At 51.2% G+C, this 24,944-nt stretch overlaps 1 protein-coding gene across 2 annotated transcripts in view; it reads right to left on the bottom strand.

The window, feature by feature from the left end:
* The window catches only part of LOC148135311 (annexin A2-like), a 51,776-nt gene extending 26,832 nt beyond the window's left edge, over positions 1 to 24,944 (bottom strand). Inside the window, exons 1-2 of one of the 2 annotated variants that reach the window (XM_087985038.1) lie at positions 24,845 to 24,944; positions 18,308 to 18,361 (exon numbers count right to left, since the gene is read on the bottom strand). In XM_087985038.1, coding sequence (XP_087841164.1) covers positions 18,308 to 18,355 — 48 coding nt within the window. In that variant the 5' untranslated portion in view covers positions 18,356 to 18,361; positions 24,845 to 24,944. Of the gene's footprint in view, positions 1 to 18,307; positions 18,362 to 22,567; positions 22,650 to 24,844 lie in introns of those variants that run through there. The other variant, XM_087985037.1, reaches the window with a different exon arrangement.

Below are 24,944 nucleotides of genomic sequence, written 5' to 3'. Positions count from 1 at the left end.
GACTGGAATCTAATCGAGGGGTTCGGGGTGGGTTACATACAGAATAACAGATACCCGGGAGGGAGTTAGAGACTGGAATCTAATCGAGGTGTTCGAGGTGGGTTATATACAGAATAACAGATACCCAGGAGGGAGTTACAGACTGGAATCTTATCGAGGGGTTCGGGGTGGGTTATATACAGAATAACAGATACCCGGGAGGGAGTTACAGACTGGAATCCAATCGAGGGGTTCGGGGTGGGTTACATACAGAATAACAGATACCCGGGAGGGAGTTACAGACTGGAATCCAATCGAGGAATTCGGGGTGGGTTACATACAGAATAACAGATACCCGGGAGGGAGTTACAGACTGGAATCTAATCGAGGTGTTCGGGGTGGGTTATATACAGAATAACAGGTACCCGGGAGGGAGTTACAGACTGGAATCTAATCGAGGGGCTCGGGGTGGGTTATATACAGAATAACAGATACCCGGGAGGGAGTTACAGACTGGAATCTAATCGAGGGGATCAGGGTGGGTTATATACAGAATAACAGATACCCAGGAGGGAGTTACAGACTGGAATCTAATCGAGGGGTTCGGGGTGGGTGATATACAGAATAACAGATACCCGGGTGGGAGTTATAGACTGGAATCTAATCGAGGGGTTCGGGATGGGTTATATACAGAATAACAGATACCTGGGAGGGAGTTACAGACTGGAATCTAATTGAGGGGCTCAGGGTGGGTTATATACAGAATAACAGATACCCAGGAGTGAGTTACAGACTGGAATCTAATCGAGGGGTTGGGGGTGGGTTATATACAGGATAACAGATACCCAGGAGGGAGTTACAGACTGGAATCTAATCGAGGGGTTTGGGGTGGGTTATATACAGAATAACAGACACCCAGGAGTGAGTTCCAGACTGGGATCTAATCGAGGGGTTCGGGGTGGGTTATATACAGAATAACAGATACCCGGGAAGGAGTTACAGACTGGAATCTAATCGAGGGGTTCGGGGTGGGTTATATACAGAATAACAGTTACCCGGGAGGGAGTTACAGACTGGAATCGAATCGAGGGGTTCTGGGTGGGTTATATACAGAATAACAGTTACCCTGGAGGAAGTTACAGACTGGAATCTAATCGAGGGGTTTGGGGTGGGTTATATACAGAATAACAGATACCCGGGAGGGAGTTACAGACTGGAATCTAATTGAGGGGTTCGGGGTGTGTTATATACAGAATAACAGACACCCGGGAGTGAGTTACAGACTGGAATCTAATCGAGGGGTTCGGGGTGGTTTATATACAGAATAACAGATACCCCGGGGAGGGAGTTACAGACTGGGATCTAATCGAGGGGTTCGGGGTGGTTTATATACAGAATAACAGATACCCCGGGAGGGAGTTACAGACTGGGATCTAATCGAGGGGTTCGGGGTGGTTTATATACAGAATAACAGATACCCCGGGGAGGGAGTTACAGACTGGAATCGAATCGAGGGGTTCGGGGTGGGTTATATACAGAATAACAGATACCCGGGAGGGAGTTACAGACTGGAATCTAATCGAAGGGTTCGGGGTGGGTTATATACAAAATAAAAGACACCCGGGAGGGAGTTACAGACTGGAATCTAATCGAGGGGTTCGGGGTGGGATATATACAGAATAACAGATACCCGGGAGGGAGTTACAGACTGGAATCTAATCGCAGGGTTCGGGGTGGGTTATATACAGAATAACAGATACCCCGGGAGGGAGTTACAGATTGGAATCTAATCGAGGGGTTCAGGGGGGTTTATATACAGAATAACAGATACCCCGGGAGGAAGTTACAGACTGGAATCTAATCAAGGGGTTCGGGGTGGGTTATATACAGAATAACAGATCCCCGGGAGGGAGTTACAGACTGGAATCTAATCGAGGGGCTCAGGGTGGGTTATATACAGAATAACAGATACCCAGGAGGGAGTTACAGACTGGAATCTAATCGAGGGGTTCGGGGTGGGTTATATACAGAATAACAGATACCCGGGAGGGAGTTACAGACTGGAATCTAATCGAGGGGTTCGGGGTGGGTTATATACAGAATAACAGATACCCGGGAGGGAGTTACAGACTGGAATCTAATCGAGGGGTTCGGGGTGGGTTATATACAGAATAACAGATACCCAGGAGTGAGTTACAGACTGGAATCTAATCGAGGGGTTCGGGGTGGGTTATATACAGAATAACAGACACCCGGGAGGGTGTCACCGACTGGAATCTAATCGAGGGGTTCGGGGTGGGTTATATACAGAATAACAGATCCCCGGGAGGGAGTTACAGACTGGAATCTAATCGAGGGGCTCAGGGTGGGTTATATACAGAATAACAGATACCCAGGAGGGAGTTACAGACTGGAATCTAATCGAGGGGTTCGGGGTGGGTTATATACAGAATAACAGATACCCGGGAGGGAGTTACAGACTGGAATCTAATTGAGGGGCTCAGGGTGGGTGATATACAGAATAACAGATACCCCGGGGAGGGAGTTACAGACTGGAATCTAATCGAGGGGTTCGGGGTGGGATTTATACAGAATAACAGATCCCCGGGAGGGAGTTACAGACTGGAATCTAATCGAAGGGTTCGGGGTGGGTTATATACAGAATAACAGATACCCCGGGAGGGAGTTACAGATTGGAATCTAATCGAGGGGTTCAGGGGGGTTTATATACAGAATAACAGATACCCGGGAAGGAGTTACAGACTGGAATCTAATCGAGGGGTTCGGGGTTGGTTATATACAGAATAACAGATACCCAGGAGTGAGTTACAGACTGGAATCTAATCGAGGGGTTCGGGGTGGGTTATATACAGAATAACAGATACCCGGGAGGGTGTTACCGACTGGAATCTAATCGAGGTGTTCGGGGTGGGTTATATACAGAATAACAGATCCCCGGGAGGGAGTTACAGACTGGAATCTAATCGAGGGGTTCGGGGTGTGTGATATACAGAATACAGATACCCGGGTGGGAGTTACAGACTGGAATCTAATCGAGGGGTTCGGGATGGGTTATATACAGAATAACAGATACCTGGGAGGGAGTTACAGACTGGAATCTAATCGAGGGGATCAGGGTGGGTGATATACAGAATAACAGTTACCCAGGAGACAGTTACAGACTGGAATCTAATCGAGGGGCTCAGGGTGGGTTATATACAGAATAACAGATACCCAGGAGGGAGTTACAGACTGGAATCTAATCGAGGGGTTCGGGGTGGGTTATATACAGAATAACAGATACCCGGGAGGGAGTTACAGACTGGAATCTAATCGAGGGGTTCGGGGTGGGTTATATACAGAATAACAGATACCCAGGAGGGAGTTACAGACTGGAATCTAATCGAGGGGTTTGGGGTGGGTTATATACAGAATAACAGACACCCGGGAGGGAGTTACAGACTGGAATCTAATCGAGGGGTTCGGGGTGGGTTACATACAGAATAACAGATACCCCGGGAGTTAGTTCCAGACTGGAATCTAATCGAGGGGTTCGGGGTGGGTTATATACAGAATAACAGATACCCGGGAGGGAGTTACAGACTGGAATCTAATTGAGGGGCTCAGGGTGGGTGATATACAGAATAACAGATACCCGGGAGGGAGTTACAGACTGGAATCTAATTGAGGGGATCAGGGTGGGTGATATACAGAATAACAGATACCCAGGAGTGAGTTACAGACTGGAATCTAATCGAGGGGTTCGGGGTGTGTGATATACAGAATACAGATACCCGGGTGGGAGTTACAGACTGGAATCTAATCGAGGGGTTCGGGATGGGTTATATACAGAATAACAGATACCTGGGAGGGAGTTACAGACTGGAATCTAATCGAGGGGATCAGGGTGGGTGATATACAGAATAACAGTTACCCAGGAGACAGTTACAGACTGGAATCTAATCGAGGGGCTCAGGGTGGGTGATATACAGAATAACAGGTACCCGGGAGGGAGTTACAGACTGGAATCGAATCGAGGGGTTCGGGGTGGGGTATAGACAGAATAACAGATACCCGGGAGGGAGTTACAGACTGGGATCTAATCGAGGGGTTCAGGGTGGGTTTTAGACAGAATAACAGATACCTGGGAGGGAGTTACAGACTGGAATCTAATCGAGGGGTTCGGGGTGGGTTATATACAGAATAACAGCTCCCCGGGAGGGAGTTACAGACCGGAATCTAATCGAGGGTTTCGGGGTGGTTTATATACAGAATAACAGATACCCGGGAGGGAGTTACAGACTGGAATCTAATCGAGGGGTTCGGTGTGGTTTATATACAGAATAACAGATACCCGGGAGGGAGTTACAGACTGGAATCTAATCGAGGGGTTCGGGGTGGGTTATATACAGAATAACAGATACCCGGGTGGGAGTTACAGACTGGAATCTAATCGAGGGGTTCAGGGTGGGTGATATACAGAATAACAGATACCCAGGAGGGAGTTACAGACTGGAATCTAATCGAGGTGTTCGGGGTGGGTGATATACAGAATAACAGATACCCGGGAGGGAGTTACAGACTGGAATCTAATCGAGGGGTTCGGGGTGGGTTATAGACAGAATAACAGACACCCGGGAGGGTGTTACAGACTGGAATCTAATCGAGGGGTTTGGGGTGGGTTATAGACAGAATAACAGATACCCGGGAGGGAGTTACAGACTGGAATCTAATCGAGGGGTTCGGGGTGGGTTATATACAGAATAACAGGTACCCGGGAGTGAGTTACAGACTGGAATCTAATCGAGGGGTTCGGGGTGTGTTATATACAGAATAACAGATACCCGGGAGGGAGTTACAGACTGGAATCTAATCGAGGGGTTCCGGGTGGGTTATATACAAAATAACAGACACCCGGGAGGGAGTGACAGACTAGAATCTAATCGAGGGGTTCGGGGTGGGTTATATACAGAATAACAGATACCCGGGAGGGAGTTACAGACTGGAATCTAATCGAGGGGTTCGGGGTGGGTTACATACAGAATAACAGATACCCGGGAGGGAGTTACAGACTGGAATCTAATCGAGGGGTTCGGGGTGGGTTACATACAGAATAACAGATACCCGGGAGGGAGTTAGAGACTGGAATCTAATCGAGGTGTTCGAGGTGGGTTATATACAGAATAACAGATACCCAGGAGGGAGTTACAGACTGGAATCTTATCGAGGGGTTCGGGGTGGGTTATATACAGAATAACAGATACCCGGGAGGGAGTTACAGACTGGAATCCAATCGAGGGGTTCGGGGTGGGTTACATACAGAATAACAGATACCCGGGAGGGAGTTACAGACTGGAATCCAATCGAGGAATTCGGGGTGGGTTACATACAGAATAACAGATACCCGGGAGGGAGTTACAGACTGGAATCTAATCGAGGTGTTCGGGGTGGGTTATATACAGAATAACAGGTACCCGGGAGGGAGTTACAGACTGGAATCTAATCGAGGGGCTCGGGGTGGGTTATATACAGAATAACAGATACCCGGGAGGGAGTTACAGACTGGAATCTAATCGAGGGGATCAGGGTGGGTTATATACAGAATAACAGATACCCAGGAGGGAGTTACAGACTGGAATCTAATCGAGGGGTTCGGGGTGGGTGATATACAGAATAACAGATACCCGGGTGGGAGTTATAGACTGGAATCTAATCGAGGGGTTCGGGATGGGTTATATACAGAATAACAGATACCTGGGAGGGAGTTACAGACTGGAATCTAATTGAGGGGCTCAGGGTGGGTTATATACAGAATAACAGATACCCAGGAGTGAGTTACAGACTGGAATCTAATCGAGGGGTTGGGGGTGGGTTATATACAGGATAACAGATACCCAGGAGGGAGTTACAGACTGGAATCTAATCGAGGGGTTTGGGGTGGGTTATATACAGAATAACAGACACCCAGGAGTGAGTTCCAGACTGGGATCTAATCGAGGGGTTCGGGGTGGGTTATATACAGAATAACAGATACCCGGGAAGGAGTTACAGACTGGAATCTAATCGAGGGGTTCGGGGTGGGTTATATACAGAATAACAGTTACCCGGGAGGGAGTTACAGACTGGAATCGAATCGAGGGGTTCTGGGTGGGTTATATACAGAATAACAGTTACCCTGGAGGAAGTTACAGACTGGAATCTAATCGAGGAGTTTGGGGTGGGTTATATACAGAATAACAGATACCCGGGAGGGAGTTACAGACTGGAATCTAATTGAGGGGTTCGGGGTGTGTTATATACAGAATAACAGACACCCGGGAGTGAGTTACAGACTGGAATCTAATCGAGGGGTTCGGGGTGGTTTATATACAGAATAACAGATACCCCGGGGAGGGAGTTACAGACTGGGATCTAATCGAGGGGTTCGGGGTGGTTTATATACAGAATAACAGATACCCCGGGAGGGAGTTACAGACTGGGATCTAATCGAGGGGTTCGGGGTGGTTTATATACAGAATAACAGATACCCCGGGGAGGGAGTTACAGACTGGAATCGAATCGAGGGGTTCGGGGTGGGTTATATACAGAATAACAGATACCCGGGAGGGAGTTACAGACTGGAATCTAATCGAAGGGTTCGGGGTGGGTTATATACAAAATAAAAGACACCCGGGAGGGAGTTACAGACTGGAATCTAATCGAGGGGTTCGGGGTGGGATATATACAGAATAACAGATACCCGGGAGGGAGTTACAGACTGGAATCTAATCGCAGGGTTCGGGGTGGGTTATATACAGAATAACAGATACCCCGGGAGGGAGTTACAGATTGGAATCTAATCGAGGGGTTCAGGGGGGTTTATATACAGAATAACAGATACCCCGGGAGGAAGTTACAGACTGGAATCTAATCAAGGGGTTCGGGGTGGGTTATATACAGAATAACAGATCCCCGGGAGGGAGTTACAGACTGGAATCTAATCGAGGGGCTCAGGGTGGGTTATATACAGAATAACAGATACCCAGGAGGGAGTTACAGACTGGAATCTAATCGAGGGGTTCGGGGTGGGTTATATACAGAATAACAGATACCCGGGAGGGAGTTACAGACTGGAATCTAATCGAGGGGTTCGGGGTGGGTTATATACAGAATAACAGATACCCGGGAGGGAGTTACAGACTGGAATCTAATCGAGGGGTTCGGGGTGGGTTATATACAGAATAACAGATACCCAGGAGTGAGTTACAGACTGGAATCTAATCGAGGGGTTCGGGGTGGGTTATATACAGAATAACAGACACCCGGGAGGGTGTCACCGACTGGAATCTAATCGAGGGGTTCGGGGTGGGTTATATACAGAATAACAGATCCCCGGGAGGGAGTTACAGACTGGAATCTAATCGAGGGGCTCAGGATGGGTTATATACAGAATAACAGATACCCAGGAGGGAGTTACAGACTGGAATCTAATCGAGGGGTTCGGGGTGGGTTATATACAGAATAACAGATACCCGGGAGGGAGTTACAGACTGGAATCTAATTGAGGGGCTCAGGGTGGGTGATATACAGAATAACAGAAACCCGGGAGGGAGTTACAGACTGGAATCTAATCGAGGGGATCAGGGTGGGTGATATACAGAATAACAGATACCCAGGAGTGAGTTACAGACTGGAATCTAATCGAGGGGTTCGGGGTGGGTTATATACAGAATAGCAGATACCCAGGAGGGAGTTACAGACTGGAATCTAATCGAGGGGTTTGGGGTGGGTTATATACAGAATAACAGATACCCAGGAGGGAGTTACAGACTGGAATCTAATCGAGGGGTTTGGGGTGGGTTATATACAGAATAACAGATACCCAGGAGTGAGTTCCAGACTGGGATCTAATCGAGGGGTTCGGTGTGGGTTATATACAGAATAACAGATACCCGGGAAGGAGTTACAGACTGGAATCTAATCGAGGGGTTCGGGGTGGGTTATATACAGAATAACAGTTACCCGGGAGGGAGTTACAGACTGGAATCGAATCGAGGGGTTCTGGGTGGGTTATATACAGAATAACAGTTACCCTGGAGGAAGTTACAGACTGGAATCTAATCGAGGGGTTTGGGGTGGGTTATATACAGAATAACAGATACCCGGGAGGGAGTTACAGACTGGAATCTAATTGAGGGGTTCGGGGTGTGTTATATACAGAATAACAGACACCCGGGAGTGAGTTACAGACTGGAATCTAATCGAGGGGTTCGGGGTGGTTTATATACAGAATAACAGATACCCCGGGGAGGGAGTTACAGACTGGGATCTAATCGAGGGGTTCGGGGTGGTTTATATACAGAATAACAGATACCCCGGGAGGGAGTTACAGACTGGGATCTAATCGAGGTGTTCGGGGTGGTTTATATACAGAATAACAGATACCCCGGGGAGGGAGTTACAGACTGGAATCTAATCGAGGGGTTCGGGGTGGGATTTATACAGAATAACAGATCCCCGGGAGGGAGTTACAGACTGGAATCTAATCGAAGGGTTCGGGGTGGGTTATATACAGAATAACAGATACCCCGGGAGGGAGTTACAGATTGGAATCTAATCGAGGGGTTCAGGGGGGTTTATATACAGAATAACAGATACCCGGGAAGGAGTTACAGACTGGAATCTAATCGAGGGGTTCGGGGTTGGTTATATACAGAATAACAGATACCCAGGAGTGAGTTACAGACTGGAATCTAATCGAGGGGTTCGGGGTGGGTTATATACAGAATAACAGATACCCGGGAGGGTGTTACCGACTGGAATCTAATCGAGGGGTTCGGGGTGGGTGATATACAGAATAACAGATCCCCGGGAGGGAGTTACAGACTGGAATCTAATCGAGGGGCTCAGGGTGGGTTATATACAGAATAACAGATACCCAGGAGGGAGTTACAGACTGGAATCTAATCGAGGGGTTCGGGGTGGGTTATATACAGAATAACAGATACCCGGGAGGGAGTTACAGACTGGAATCTAATCGAGGGGTTCGGGGTGGGTTATATACAGAATAACAGATACCCAGGAGGGAGTTACAGACTGGAATCTAATCGAGGGGTTTGGGGTGGGTTATATACAGAATAACAGACACCCGGGAGGGAGTTACAGACTGGAATCTAATCGAGGGGTTCGGGGTGGGTTACATACAGAATAACAGATACCCCGGGAGTTAGTTCCAGACTGGAATCTAATCGAGGGGTTCGGGGTGGGTTATATACAGAATAACAGATACCCGGGAGGGAGTTACAGACTGGAATCTAATTGAGGGGCTCAGGGTGGGTGATATACAGAATAACAGATACCCGGGAGGGAGTTACAGACTGGAATCTAATTGAGGGGATCAGGGTGGGTGATATACAGAATAACAGATACCCAGGAGTGAGTTACAGACTGGAATCTAATCGAGGGGTTCGGGGTGTGTGATATACAGAATACAGATACCCGGGTGGGAGTTACAGACTGGAATCTAATCGAGGGGTTCGGGATGGGTTATATACAGAATAACAGATACCTGGGAGGGAGTTACAGACTGGAATCTAATCGAGGGGATCAGGGTGGGTGATATACAGAATAACAGTTACCCAGGAGACAGTTACAGACTGGAATCTAATCGAGGGGTTCGGGGTGGGTGATATACAGAATAACAGATATCCGGGTGGGAGTTACAGACTGGAATCTAATCGAGGGGTTCGGGATGGGTTATATACAGAATAACAGATACCTGGGAGGGAGTTACAGACTGGAATCTAATTGAGGGGCTCAGGGTGGGTTATATACAGAATAACAGATACCCAGGAGTGAGTTACAGACTGGAATCTAATCGAGGGGTTCGGGGTGGGTTATATACAGAATAACAGATACCCAGGAGGGAGTTACAGACTGGAATCTAATCGAGGGGTTTGGGGTGGGTTATATACAGAATAACAGATACCCCGGGAGTTAGTTACAGACTGGGATCTAATTGAGGGGTTCGGGGTGGGTAATATACAGAATAACAGTTACCCGGGAGGGAGTTACAGACTGGAATCGAATCGAGGGGTTCCGGGTGGGTTATATACAGAATAACAGTTACCCTGGAGGAAGTTACAGACTGGAATCTAATCGAGGGGTTTGGGGTGGGTTATATACAGAATAACAGATACCCGGGAGGGAGTTACAGACTGGAATCTAATTGAGGGGTTCGGGGTGGGTTATATACAGAATAACAGATACCCGGGAAGGAGTTACAGACTGGAATCTAATCGAGGGGTTCGGGGTGGGTTATATACAGAATAACAGTTACCCGGGAGGGAGTTACAGACTGGAATCGAATCGAGTGGTTCTGGGTGGGTTATATACAGAATAACAGTTACCCTGGAGGAAGTTACAGACTGGAATCTAATCGAGGGGTTTGGGGTGGGTTATATACAAAATAAAAGACACCCGGGAGGGAGTTACAGACTGGAATCTAATCGAGGGGTTCGGGGTGGGATATATACAGAATAACAGATACCCGGGAGGGAGTTACAGACTGGAATCTAATCGCAGGGTTCGGGGTGGGTTATATACAGAATAACAGATACCCGGGAGGGAGTTACAGATTGGAATCTAATCGAGGGGTTCAGGGGGGTTTATATACAGAATAACAGATACCCCGGGAGGAAGTTACAGACTGGAATCTAATCAAGGGGTTCGGGGTGGGTTATATACAGAATAACAGATCCCCGGGAGGGAGTTACAGACTGGAATCTAATCGAGGGGCTCAGGGTGGGTTATATACAGAATAACAGATACCCAGGAGGGAGTTACAGACTGGAATCTAATCGAGGGGTTCGGGGTGGGTTATATACAGAATAACAGAAACCCGGGAGGGAGTTACAGACTGGAATCTAATCGAGGGGATCAGGGTGGGTGATATACAGAATAACAGATACCCAGGAGTGAGTTACAGACTGGAATCTAATCGAGGGGCTCAGGGTGGGTTATATACAGAATAACAGATACCCAGGAGGGAGTTACAGACTGGAATCTAATCGAGGGGTTCGGGGTGGGTTATATACAGAATAACAGATACCCGGGAGGGAGTTACAGACTGGAATCTAATTGAGGGGCTCAGGGTGGGTGATATACAGAATAACAGATACCCGGGAGGGAGTTACAGACTGGAATCTAATCGAGGGGATCAGGGTGGGTGATATACAGAATAACAGATACCCAGGAGTGAGTTACAGACTGGAATCTAATCGAGGGGTTCGGGGTGGGTTATATACAGAATAACAGATACCCAGGAGGGAGTTACAGACTGGAATCTAATCGAGGGGTTTGGGGTGGGTTATATACAGAATAACAGATACCCAGGAGTGAGTTCCAGACTGGGATCTAATCGAGGGGTTCGGGGTGGGTTATATACAGAATAACAGATACCCGGGAAGGAGTTACAGACTGGAATCTAATCGAGGGGTTCGGGGTGGGTTATATACAGAATAACAGTTACCCGGGAGGGAGTTACAGACTGGAATCGAATCGAGGGGTTCTGGGTGGGTTATATACAGAATAACAGTTACCCTGGAGGAAGTTACAGACTGGAATCTAATCGAGGGGTTTGGGGTGGGTTATATACAGAATAACAGATACCCGGGAGGGAGTTACAGACTGGAATCTAATTGAGGGGTTCGGGGTGTGTTATATACAGAATAACAGACACCCGGGAGTGAGTTACAGACTGGAATCTAATCGAGGGGTTCGGGGTGGTTTATATACAGAATAACAGATACCCCGGGGAGGGAGTTACAGACTGGGATCTAATCGAGGGGTTCGGGGTGGTTTATATACAGAATAACAGATACCCCGGGAGGGAGTTACAGACTGGGATCTAATCGAGGGGTTCGGGGTGGTTTATATACAGAATAACAGATACCCCGGGGAGGGAGTTACAGACTGGAATCTAATCGAGGGGTTCGGGGTGGGATTTATACAGAATAACAGATCCCCGGGAGGGAGTTACAGACTGGAATCTAATCGAAGGGTTCGGGGTGGGTTATATACAGAATAACAGATACCCCGGGAGGGAGTTACAGATTGGAATCTAATCGAGGGGTTCAGGGGGGTTTATATACAGAATAACAGATACCCGGGAAGGAGTTACAGACTGGAATCTAATCGAGGGGTTCGGGGTTGGTTATATACAGAATAACAGATACCCAGGAGTGAGTTACAGACTGGAATCTAATCGAGGGGTTCGGGGTGGGTTATATACAGAATAACAGATACCCGGGAGGGTGTTACCGACTGGAATCTAATCGAGGGGTTCGGGGTGGGTTATATACAGAATAACAGATCCCCGGGAGGGAGTTACAGACTGGAATCTAATCGAGGGGCTCAGGGTGGGTTATATACAGAATAACAGATACCCAGGAGGGAGTTACAGACTGGAATCTAATCGAGGGGTTCGGGGTGGGTTATATACAGAATAACAGATACCCGGGAGGGAGTTACAGACTGGAATCTAATCGAGGGGTTCGGGGTGGGTTATATACAGAATAACAGATACCCAGGAGGGAGTTACAGACTGGAATCTAATCGAGGGGTTTGGGGTGGGTTATATACAGAATAACAGACACCCGGGAGGGAGTTACAGACTGGAATCTAATCGAGGGGTTCGGGGTGGGTTACATACAGAATAACAGATACCCCGGGAGTTAGTTCCAGACTGGAATCTAATCGAGGGGTTCGGGGTGGGTTATATACAGAATAACAGATACCCGGGAGGGAGTTACAGACTGGAATCTAATTGAGGGGCTCAGGGTGGGTGATATACAGAATAACAGATACCCGGGAGGGAGTTACAGACTGGAATCTAATTGAGGGGATCAGGGTGGGTGATATACAGAATAACAGATCCCCAGGAGTGAGTTACAGACTGGAATCTAATCGAGGGGCTCAGGGTGGGTTATATACAGAATAACAGATACCCAGGAGGGAGTTACAGACTGGAATCTAATCGAGGGGTTCGGGGTGGGTTATATACAGAATAACAGATACCCGGGAGGGAGTTACAGACTGGAATCTAATTGAGGGGCTCAGGGTGGGTGATATACAGAATAACAGATACCCGGGAGGGAGTTACAGACTGGAATCTAATCGAGGGGATCAGGGTGGGTGATATACAGAATAACAGATACCCAGGAGTGAGTTACAGACTGGAATCTAATCGAGGGGTTCGGGGTGGGTTATATACAGAATAACAGATACCCAGGAGGGAGTTACAGACTGGAATCTAATCGAGGGGTTCGGGGTGGGTTATATACAGAATAACAGATACCCAGGAGTGAGTTCCAGACTGGGATCTAATCGAGGGGTTCGGGGTGGGTTATATACAGAATAACAGATACCCGGGAAGGAGTTACAGACTGGAATCTAATCGAGGGGTTCGGGGTGGGTTATATACAGAATAACAGTTACCCGGGAGGGAGTTACAGACTGGAATCGAATCGAGGGGTTCTGGGTGGGTTATATACAGAATAACAGTTACCCTGGAGGAAGTTACAGACTGGAATCTAATCGAGGGGTTTGGGGTGGGTTATATACAGAATAACAGATACCCGGGAGGGAGTTACAGACTGGAATCTAATTGAGGGGTTCGGGGTGTGTTATATACAGAATAACAGACACCCGGGAGTGAGTTACAGACTGGAATCTAATCGAGGGGTTCGGGGTGGTTTATATACAGAATAACAGATACCCCGGGAGGGAGTTACAGACTGGGATCTAATCGAGGGGTTCGGGGTGGTTTATATACAGAATAACAGTTACCCCGGGGAGGGAGTTACAGACTGGAATCTAATCGAGGGGTTCGGGGTGGGATTTATACAGAATAACAGATCCCCGGGAGGGAGTTACAGACTGGAATCTAATCGAAGGGTTCGGGGTGGGTTATATACAGAATAACAGATACCCCGGGAGGGAGTTACAGACTGGGATCTAATCGAGGGGTTCGGGGTGGTTTATATACAGAATAACAGTTACCCCGGGGAGGGAGTTACAGACTGGAATCTAATCGAGGGGTTCGGGGTGGGATTTATACAGAATAACAGATCCCCGGGAGGGAGTTACAGACTGGAATCTAATCGAAGGGTTCGGGGTGGGTTATATACAGAATAACAGATACCCCGGGAGGGAGTTACAGATTGGAATCTAATCGAGGGGTTCAGGGGGGTTTATATACAGAATAACAGATACCCGGGAAGGAGTTACAGACTGGAATCTAATCGAGGGGTTCGGGGTTGGTTATATACAGAATAACAGATACCCAGGAGTGAGTTACAGACTGGAATCTAATCAAGGGGTTCGGGGTGGGTTATATACAGAATAACAGATACCCGGGAGGGTGTTACCGACTGGAATCTAATCGAGGGGTTCGGGGTGGGTTATATACAGAATAACAGATCCCCGGGAGGGAGTTACAGACTGGAATCTAATCGAGGGGCTCAGGGTGGGTTATATACAGAATAACAGATACCCAGGAGGGAGTTACAGACTGGAATCTAATCGAGGGGTTCGGGGTGGGTTATATACAGAATAACAGATACCCGGGAGGGAGTTACAGACTGGAATCTAATCGAGGGGTTCGGGGTGGGTTATATACAGAATAACAGATACCCAGGAGGGAGTTACAGACTGGAATCTAATCGAGGGGTTTGAGGTGGGTTATATACAGAATAACAGATACCCCGGGAGTTAGTTCCAGACTGGGATCTAATCGAGGGGTTCGGGGTGGGTTACATACAGAATAACAGATACCCCGGGAGTTAGTTCCAGACTGGAATCTAATCGAGGGGTTCGGGGTGGGTTATATACAGAATAACAGATACCCGGGAGGGAGTTACAGACTGGAATCTAATTGAGGGGTTCGGGGTGGGTTATATACAGAATAACAGTTACCCGGGAGGGAGTTACAGACTGGAATCGAATCGAGGGGTTCCGGGTGGGTTATATACAGAATAACAGTTACCCGGGAGGGAGTTACAGACTGGAATCTAATCGAGGGGTTCGGGGTGGGTTATATACAGAATAACAGATACCCGGGAGGGAGTTACAGACTGGAATCTAATCGAGGGGTTCGGGGTGGGTTATGTACAGAATAACAGATACCCAGGAGTGAGTTACAGACTGGAATCTAATCGAGGGGTTCGGGGTGGGTTATGTACAGAATAACAGATACCCGGGAGGGTGTTACCGACTGGAATCTAATCGAGGAGTTTAGGAATGTTTATGCTTAGAATAACAAATTCTGACCGGGTTAGATTCCAGTCTGTGACTCAATCCCGGCTAAAGATCAGGGCGTGAGTTATGGTATGTTGCGGGAACACAGTTGGGATGGGTGGATTAATGAGATCCTCAAAGCCAGTTTACAGAGCAACGGGAACTTTAATTCCAAATCTGAACGGACCATAGCCTTTCCTGAGACTGAAAGGCATCTCAAAACTGCCTCCCTACCCTGCAGAGATTCAAGTGCAGACAAATGACTGCATCGTTGCTATGATGTAGGCAAGGTGAAAGTGATTGAGGGGGCAGACCCTCTCAAGTCAGTCATGGAGAGAGTTGGAAAATTAGGATCTTTTAAAAACCTGGGAAGGGTCCCGGTCTAAGGAAATGGGTTCAGGATTTTTCGGCCTGAGATGACGAGAAATGTCTTCACCAGGGGAGTGGGGGAGGCTGTGGAATTCTCTGTCACAGAAAGCTGTCGGATCTGAAACTTTTGAATAAGTGAGGGGTGTGAGGGAGCAAGTGGGGAGCAGGAGTTGGGATACGATCACGCACCATGTTATTGAATGAGGGAGCAGGCTTAATGGGGCCAAACAGCCTCGTCCTGCTCCTAGTTTCTAAAACCCGTCGAAGGGGGGCTGGTGTCATTTTTGAAGACAATTTAAACAGCACTGATGTGACAGTGTTGAAAACCATGATAAAACCAAGGTGAGTCGGTACCAACTGACTATTGCAATAAGGTCGACTCAGGAAACAAATTCCTGATGAAGGCCTTTTGCCCGAAACGTCGAGTTGTCTGCTCCTCGGGTGCTGCCTGACCTGCTGTGCTTTTCCAGCACCACTCTAGTCTCGACACTGGTCTCCAGCATCTGCAGTCCTTGTCTTTACCTCAGGACACAGATATTTGAGGGAAGTGTAGCATAATGACATTCAGGATAACGAGAGCAATTCGGGCAACTCGGATATCAGTTGGGAACTAGAATGAGGGTGGGACACCAAAGTTGGGGAGAGGAGGTGTGGTGGACAGTGAAGGTTACCTCAGAGTCAAATGGACTGAGGGAAGGCAGACTGAGTTTAATTGAGATAAGTGTTGTAGTTTGGAAAGCACATCAAGGGAGGAGTGTTGGTGGGACCCTGGGAGTACAGGTTCATAGCCCCTTGAAAGTGGAGTCGCAGGTAGATAGGATAGTGAAGGCGGCGTTTGGTATGCTTTCCTTTATTGGTCAGAGTATTGAGTACAGGAGTTGGGAGGTCATGTTGCGGCTGTACAGGACATCGGTGAGGCCATTTTTGGAATATTGTGTGCAATTCTGGTCTCCTTGCTATAGGAAGGATGTTGTGAAACCTGAAAGGGTTCAGAAAAGATTTACAAGGATGTTGGAGGGTTTGAGCTACACAGAGAGGCCGAACAGGCCGGGGCTGTTTTCCCTGGAGCGTCGGAGGCTGAGGGGGTGACCTTATAGAGGTTTATAAAATCATGAGGGGCATGGAGAGGGTAAATAGACAAGGTCTTTTCCCTGGAGTGGGGGAGTCCAGAACTAGAGGGGCATAGGTTTAGGGTGAGGGGGGAAAAGCACCCAAGGGGCAACTTTTTCACACAGAGGGTGGTGCGTGTATGGAATGAGCTGCCAGAGGAAGTGGAGGAGGCTGGTACAATTGCAACATTTAAGAGGCATTTGGATGGGTATATGAGTAGGAAGGGTTTGGAGGGATATGGGCCGGGTGCTGGCAGGTGGGACTAGATTGAGTTGGGATAACTGGTCGGCATGGACGGGTTGGACCGAAGGGTCTGTTTCTGTGCTGTACATCTCTATGACCTGCCTTTGGCCCGCATCCCTTAATAATTTGACTTAACAACAAATTAATTAATCTCCGATTTCAAATTTAAGACAGGCAAAGCCCAAAGACACCAGATTTGAAGCTTCCTCATTGGCTAGACAACAGAAAATAACACATCTTCTCCATAAGGTTGGAACAATGCGAAATATCTTCACACATTTTATTTCCAATGCCTCAGCCATTTGAGACACTTACTGAGTCTATTTGTTGATATTTTATAAAAATACATCCATATCTTACTTCAGTCAATCCTCAGGGAAATTCGCTCATTTTTCTCAGAACAGGTGGAAGCTGCAGATTTTCAGGATTACATTAGGAATAAACACTCCCAGGGACAGGGGCAGCCCGGGGTTAGATACAGAGTAAAGCTCTCTCTACACTGTCCCCCCATCCCAGGGACAGGGGCAGCCCGGGGTTAGATACAGAGTAAAGCTCCCTCTACAATGTCCCCCCCATCCCAGGGTCAGGGACAGCACGGGGTTAGATACAGAGTAAAGCTCCCTCTACACTGGGCGGCACAGTGGTTAGCCCTGCTGCCTCACAGCGCCAGGGACCCCGGTTCAATTCCCGCCTCAGGCGACTGTCTGTGTGGAGTTTGCACGTTCTCCCCGTGTCTGCGTGGGTTTCCTCCGGGTGCTCCGGTTTCCTCCCACAGTCCAAAGATGTGCAGGTCAGGTGAATTGGCCGTGCTAAATTGCCCGTAGTGTTTGGTAAGGGGTAAATGTAGGGGTATGGGTGGGTTGCGCTTCGGCGGGTCGGTGTGGACTTGTTGGGCCGAAGGGCCTGTTTCCACACTGTAAGTAATCTAGTCTAATCTACACTGTCCCCCCAACCCAGGGACAGGGACAACACGGGGTTAGATACAGAGTAAGGCTCCCTCTACACTGTCCCCCCCACCCCAGGGACAAGGACAACACGGGCTTAGATACAGAGTAAAGCTCCCTCTACACTGTCCTCCCCCATCCCAGGGACAGGGACAGCACGGGCTGAGATACAGAGGAAAAGGATACCTCCACATTGAGCAGAGGCCGTGCAACTAGGGTGTGCATCACACTGAGCGGCAACCTTCATCCTCAGTCGACAGAAGGCCCTGGATACCGGGGAGAGAACTTGAATTGGTTTGTGAGCGTGCCTGGGAAGAGCTGAGGCAGGTACCCTGACCTAACATTTACAGTGCCTAGTCCGCTCCTGAGGGGGCTGTTGTACTCACCCGGTCCACCTGAACAATTTGACTGAGGATTTCGTTCACGAGTACCATCGTGCTCTGCAAAACCCAGAAAAATAATTTAACCAACGGCAAACACATTGACAGATGGTGACGGGATTGGCTCAGCGATGGAACTTAAGACTCGCACTTCGAATTGGTTACCCTCAACAGAATTTTTACCAGCCATCCCAGCAGATTCCTGCACTGTGCCAGGGTCAGTGCTGAGGGAAGCGGGCACAGTTGGAGGGGGCTGGGGGAGGTGACAGAGATAGGGAGGGGATGTAGGGGGCTGGAGGAGGTGACAGAGATAGGGAGGGGGTGTAGGGGGCTGGAGGTGGTGACAGAGATAGGGAGGGGGTGTAGAGGCTGGAGGAGGTGACAGAGATAGGGAGGGGGTGTAGAGGCTGGAGGGGGTGACAGAGATAGGGAGGGGGTGTAGGGGCTGGAGGGGGTGACAGAGATAGGAAGGGGGTGTCGGGTGCTGAAGGGGTGACAGAGATAGGGAGGGGGTGTAGGGGGCTGGCGGAGGTGACAGAGATAGGGAGGGGGTGTAGGGGGCTGGAGGAGGCGACAGAGATAGGGAGGGGGTGTAGGGGCTGGAGGAGGTGACAGAAATAAGGAGGGGGGTGTAGAGGCTGGAGGGGGGACAGAGATAGGGAGGGGGTGTAGGAGGTGACAGAGATAGGGAGGGGGTGTAGAAGGTGACAGAGATAGGGAGGGGGTGTAGAGGGCTGGAGGGGGTGACAGAGATAGGAAGGGGGTGTAGGGGGCTGGAGGGGGTGACAGAGATAGGGAGGGGGTGTAGGGGCTGGATGGGGTGAGAGAGATAAGGAGGGGGTGTAGGGGGTTGTAGGGGGTGACAGAGATAGGGAGGGGGCTGGAGGGGGTGACAGAGATAGGAAGGGGGTGTCGGGTGCTGAAGGGGTAACAGAGATAGGGAGGGGGTGTAGGGGGCTGGAGGGGGTGACAGAGATAGGGAGGGGGTGTAGGGGCTGGATGGGGTGAGAGAGATAAGGTGGGGGTGTAGGGGGTTGTAGGGGGTGACAGAGATAGGGAGGGAGCTGGAGGGGGTGACAGAGATAGGGAGGGGGTGTAGGGGGCTGGCGGAGGTGACAGAGATAGGGAGGGGGTGTAGGGGGCTGGAGGAGGCGACAGAGATAGGGAGGGGGTGTAGGAGGCTGGAGGGGTGACAGAGATAGGGCTTGTAGGGGGCTGGAGGAGGTGACAGAGATAGGGAGGGAGTGTAGGGGGCTGGAGGGTGTGCCAGAGATAGGGAGGGGGTGTAGGAGGCTGAGGGGGTGACAGAGATAGGGAGGGGGTGTAGGGGGCTGAAGGGGTGACAGAGATAGGGAGGGGGTGTAGGGGGCTGGCGGAGGTGACAGAGATAGGGAGGGGGTGTAGGGGGCTGGAGGGGTGACAGAGATAGGGAGGGGGTGTAGGGGCTGGAGGGGGTGACAGAGATAGGGAGGGAGTGTAGGGGGCTGAGGGGGTGACAGAGATAGGGAGGGGGTGTAGGGGGCTGAGGGGGTGACAGAGATAGGGAGGGGGTGTAGGGGGCTGGAGGAGGTGACAGAGGTAGGGAGGAGGTGACAGAGGTAGGGAGTGTGTGGTGGTGGTGGGAGGAACTGACGGAGATCGGGCCTGGCTGTGTGGTTGGGAAGTGCCGTGGTGCTGGGAACAATAGTGGGCTGTGGTGCTGTGAGTCACTGAGCCACATCGTGAACGTGAGTGGTGCCTGAGACTACCAGCACAGATGGTGTGGACTGCTCGCTGCACCGGTCCTTCCGGTTTGGATCGGAATGGGATCTTCCTGTGCAGGGGCTGCTGCAGGCCAGGGATGGGTACTAGCACTACCCTCTCCCGTCTCTGAGGCTGAAGGGTGAGGGTTTGAGGAAGCTCTAGCTCCAGGAGGTGACCATGATAACTCCCACTGATGGTGGTAAACACATAATCCGCCGGGAGGGGGGGTACGTCAACCATCTCTGGAAATCTGCCACCCTTACCCGGTCTGGGCCTACACGTGACTGCAGACCCCTTCCCCCCTGCCCTCACAGCGATGCTTTTGAATCTTAACTAGCCTCTGAAACAGCCCTTGTCTCAAGGACTGAACACGATGAGTTGGCACACTTTGGCCAGAAGAATAGGGGAGCTGACTATTGTTTAAATGGTAAAAGACTGCGGAAAGTTCCTCGCCCATGAATCCACCAGCATCCAGCTTCATAGGGATGGCACACGGAATGCCGGCCTTTATCCCCGAAGGGAATGGGGGATAAACGTCCGGGAGGTTTTTGCTAAAACGATCCCAGGCGCTAGACAGAGAGTAGCTGGGATACCGTGAGCAGGTTCGGGGCCACGTATCTAAGAAATGATAGACCCGGAGGCAGCCCAGGGAAGGTTCCCTCGGCTGTTCCCGGGGGACGGAGGGATTGTCTGACGAGGGAGAGGGTGAGTCGGTTGGGGCCTGGAGTTTAGGAAGGATGAGAGGTGGGCTTATTGAAGATTCTCCAGGGGTGAAGCATTGACGAGGGGGAGAGATGTGGAGAGGGTGCTTACCCCCATTGTGTGTGTGTCGGAGCGAAGTGGGCAGGACGGCAACATCTCAGAGCAAGGGGTCACCCATCGAAGACGGAGATGGGGGGAGTTTCTTCTCTCTCCAAGGGAAGGGGATCCGTGGAGTTGCTGGGGGTGCTGGGTCACTGTGGGTATTGAAGGCTGAGACGGAGAGTTGTTTTTAATCAGGACGGGAAACGAGGGGAGGGAAGTGGAGTTGAGAACGATCAGCAATCTCATCGATGGGCAGGGAGGAGCCAAGAGGCTGAATGGCCTTGCGTCAGCTCCAAGGGGCAACCGGAGAAGAGCAACGAACATCAAACATCCATGAACAGAGATCGAAAATGAATTAGCCTGGCAGCTCTCAGGGTACAGCCCTCAAGAGAAGAGCGGCGCTCCCACCTGTGGGATCGCACTGTGTACCAAATGGCTTCCCCTTCACAACCACCGCACCCCCAACCCTGGCTGGTCCCAACTGGAGGTAGAAGATGGTTTGAATCAGCCGGTTAAGATAGCTCTCTGAGAGGAAACCACCCCCAGGGACAGGAATGTCAGTCTCCGGCAACAGACTACACCAATGGCCAGCCGCGGTCCGGAAGCAGGGGGTGGGAGGGGGCAGAGGGTGAGGAACGAGAGGAGTGTGGGGCAGAGAGCTGTCCCCAGTGTCCCACAGACCCAGTGATCTGGGTCACCAGTGACTCACTGACTGTAGGAACTTTGTAACAGCTGATACTCTTCTGGGTGGGGGGGGGGGATTCCAACTGGACAAAGGGCGCTAGGGCAATGCAAGTCTTTACACCCAAGGGTGGGGTTTGAACTTTCGGAGGAGTAGCCAAGAGGGGAGGCAATGGTTAAAGTTCAGGTTTGTACCAGGACTCGGTGGGTTTGATATCAGAGCTGGTTAATCTCTGGGATCAGAGAGATTACATTAGGAACAGGTTAATTTCCTTGTTAATATCTGGAATGAGTGGGATTACATTAGGAGCTGGTTAATTTCCTGGTTAATATCTGGAATGAGTGGGATTACATTAGGAACTGGTTAATTTCCTGGTTAACATCTGGAATGAGTGGGATTACATTAGGAGCTGGTTAATCTCCTGGTTAATATCTGGAATGAGTGGAATTACATTAGGAGCTGGTTAATCTCCTGGTTAGTATCTGGAATGAGTGGGATTACATTAGGAACTGGTTAATGTCCAAGTTAACATCTGGAATGAGTGGAATTACATTAGGAACTGGTTAATCTCTTGGTTTTGTATGTGAAATCGGAGGTTTTGCGGAGAGTAGGAGCTGATTAAAATATTCACTTTCTCCCCGGGAGTGGGCGTTGTCCCACAAAATGATTCATTAAGACCACAACCGAGTTGCTGCTCTCTCCACCTGTCCCTCCACCTACTGCTCTCTCTCTCTCTCTCTCTCTGAGCCCAGAGAGGAATTCAAGTCGCAATCACGAAACGCAAAGGGATTGCCAACAAATGAAGAAACCAAGCCTTTGAAAAGCAGACAAAGAGAGCTTTGTTCAACCAGGGGAAAACCTCTCACATTTGGATGGACAGTCAACTTACAAGTCCACCCTCCCCCCCCCCCCCCCCCCCCCCCTTCCCCACTTCACCCAGTGAAGGCAATGCCTTCTATGAGGGAGTCTCTCTTCCCCCTAAAAGACCAAATATCCCTCCCCAACTCCCACCCAGCTCCTGGAAGAGATGGCCTTACCTAGGGATCAGTTTCGGAGATCAAGGCACCTCGCTCTCTTTGCTCACTCTCTCTCCTGCCTATGGGCTGGGGTGTGTCTGAATAGTCTGTGACTCACCTGCGAGAAGGGGAGGTGAGCTGAAAACAGCCAATCCTATTTGCCCAGCTCCTGACAGGGCAGTCCCAGCTCTCAGGGGGCAAACGAGACAGCTAGGTTGTACACAGCACGATCCCACCGACTTGACAGGGGTCCTCTACATGAGAGTGATGTGGGTCGAGGGGGAACTGTCGGTCTAGGGACAACACACCGACGGCCAACCACCTGTCTGACAGTGCCCGCTCCCTCAGCACTGACCGTCCGACAGTGCCCACTCGCTCGGCGCTTACCCTCCGACAGTGTCCGGTCCCTCATCGCTGACCCTCTGATAGTGCCCGCTCCCTCAGCGTTGAACCTCCAACAGCGCCCACTCCCTCAGCGCTGACCCTCCGACATTGCCCGCTCCCTCAGCACTGACCCTCCGACAGCGCCCACTCCCTCAGCACTGACCCTCCGACAGCACCCACTCCCTCAGCACTGACCCTCCAACAGCGCCCACTCCCTCAGCACTGACCCTCCGACAGCGCCCACTCCCTCAGCGCTGAACCTCCAACTGTGCCGACTCCCTCAACACTGTCCCTCCGACAGTGCCCGCTCTCTCAGCGCTGACCCTCAGACAGTGCAGCGCTCCCTCAGCACTGACCCCCCAACAGTGTGACGCTCCCTCAGCACTGACCCTCCGACAGCGCCCGCTCCCTCAGCACTGACCCTCCCAGAGCGGCCACTCCCTCAGCGCTGACCCACCGACAGGGCACACTCACTCAGCACTGACCCTCCGACAGCGCCCACTCCCTCAGCACTGACCCTCCGACAGCGCCCGCTCCCTCAGCGCTGACCCTCCCACTCTCTCAGAACTGACCCTCCCACAGCACCCACTCCCTCAGCACTGACCCTCCCCCAGCGCCCACTCCCTCAGCACTGACCCTCCCCCAGCGCCCACTCCCTCAGCACTGACCCTCCAACAGCACCCGCTCCCTCAGCACCTACCCCCGACAGCGCCCACTCCCTCAGCACTGACCCTCCCCCAGCGCCCACTCCCTCAGCACTGACCCTCCCACAGCACTCACTCCCTCAGCACTGACCCTCCCCCAGCGCCCACTCCCTCAGCACTGACCCTCCCCCAGCGCCCACTCCCTCAGCACTGACCCACTGACAGTGCCCGCTCTCTCAGCGCTGACCCTCCGACAGCGCCCACTTCCTCAGCGCAGACCCTCCGACTGTGCCCGCTCCCTCGGCGCCGACCCTTCAACAGCGCCCACTCCCTCAGCGCTGACCCTCCAACAGCGCCCACTCCCTCAGCACTGACCATCCAACAGCGGCCACTCCCTCAGCACCTACCACCGACAGCGCCCACTCCCTCAGCGCTGAACCTCCAACTGTGCCCACTCCCTCAGCGCTGACCCTCTCACAGCACCCACCCTTTGACAGCACCCGCTCCCTCAGCACTGTCCCTCCGTCATGCCCCCTCCCTCAGCACTGACTCTCCCACAGCACCCGCTCCCTCAGCACTGACCCTCCCACAGCACCCACTCCCTCAGCACTGACCCTCCCACAGTGCCCACTCCCTCAGCGCTGACCCTCCGACAGCGCCCGCTCCCTCGGCACTGACCCTCCGACAGGGCCCACTCCCTCAGCGCTGACCCTCCCACAGCGCCCACTCCCTCAGCACTGACCCTCCCACAGTGCCCACTCCCTCAGCGCTGACCCTCCGACAGCGCCCCGCTCCCTCAGCACTGACCCTCCCACAGTGCCCACTCCCTCAGCGCTGACCCTCCGACAGCAGCCACTCCCTCAGCGCTGACCCTCCGACAGCGCCCGCTCCCTCAGCACTGACCCTCCCACAGTGCCCACTCCCTCAGCGCTGACCCTCCGACAGCAGCCACTCCCTCAGCACTGACCCTCCGACAGCAGCCACTCCCTCAGCACTGACCCTCCGACAGCGCCCGCTCCCTCAGATCTGACCCTCCGACAGCACCCGCTCCCTCAGCACTGACCCTCCGATAGTGCCCGCTCCCTCAGCACCTACCTCTGACAGCTCTGCTCCCTCAGCGCTGACCTCCGACAGCACCCATTCCCTCATCACTGACCCTCCGACAGCGCCCACTCCCTCAGCACTGACCCTCTGACAGCGCCCACTGCCCTCAGCACTGACCCTCCGACAGCGCCCGCTCCCTCAGCGCTGACCCTCCGAACATCCTCACCTCTGAATTGAGTGCCCCAGTTACAATGGTGGTGTGCACACACACAGAGTCTTTATTCTGAAGGGATCTTATCTGTGACCAACCCCACCTTCCTTCGGAT

Source organism: Chiloscyllium plagiosum, unplaced genomic scaffold (assembly GCF_037043375.1).
Source record: "Chiloscyllium plagiosum isolate Xiang-an unplaced genomic scaffold, Cpla_swu_hap1 HiC_scaffold_50, whole genome shotgun sequence".
Classification (NCBI taxonomy): domain Eukaryota; kingdom Metazoa; phylum Chordata; class Chondrichthyes; order Orectolobiformes; family Hemiscylliidae; genus Chiloscyllium; species Chiloscyllium plagiosum.
This window is presented reverse-complemented; position numbering and strand designations above follow the sequence as displayed.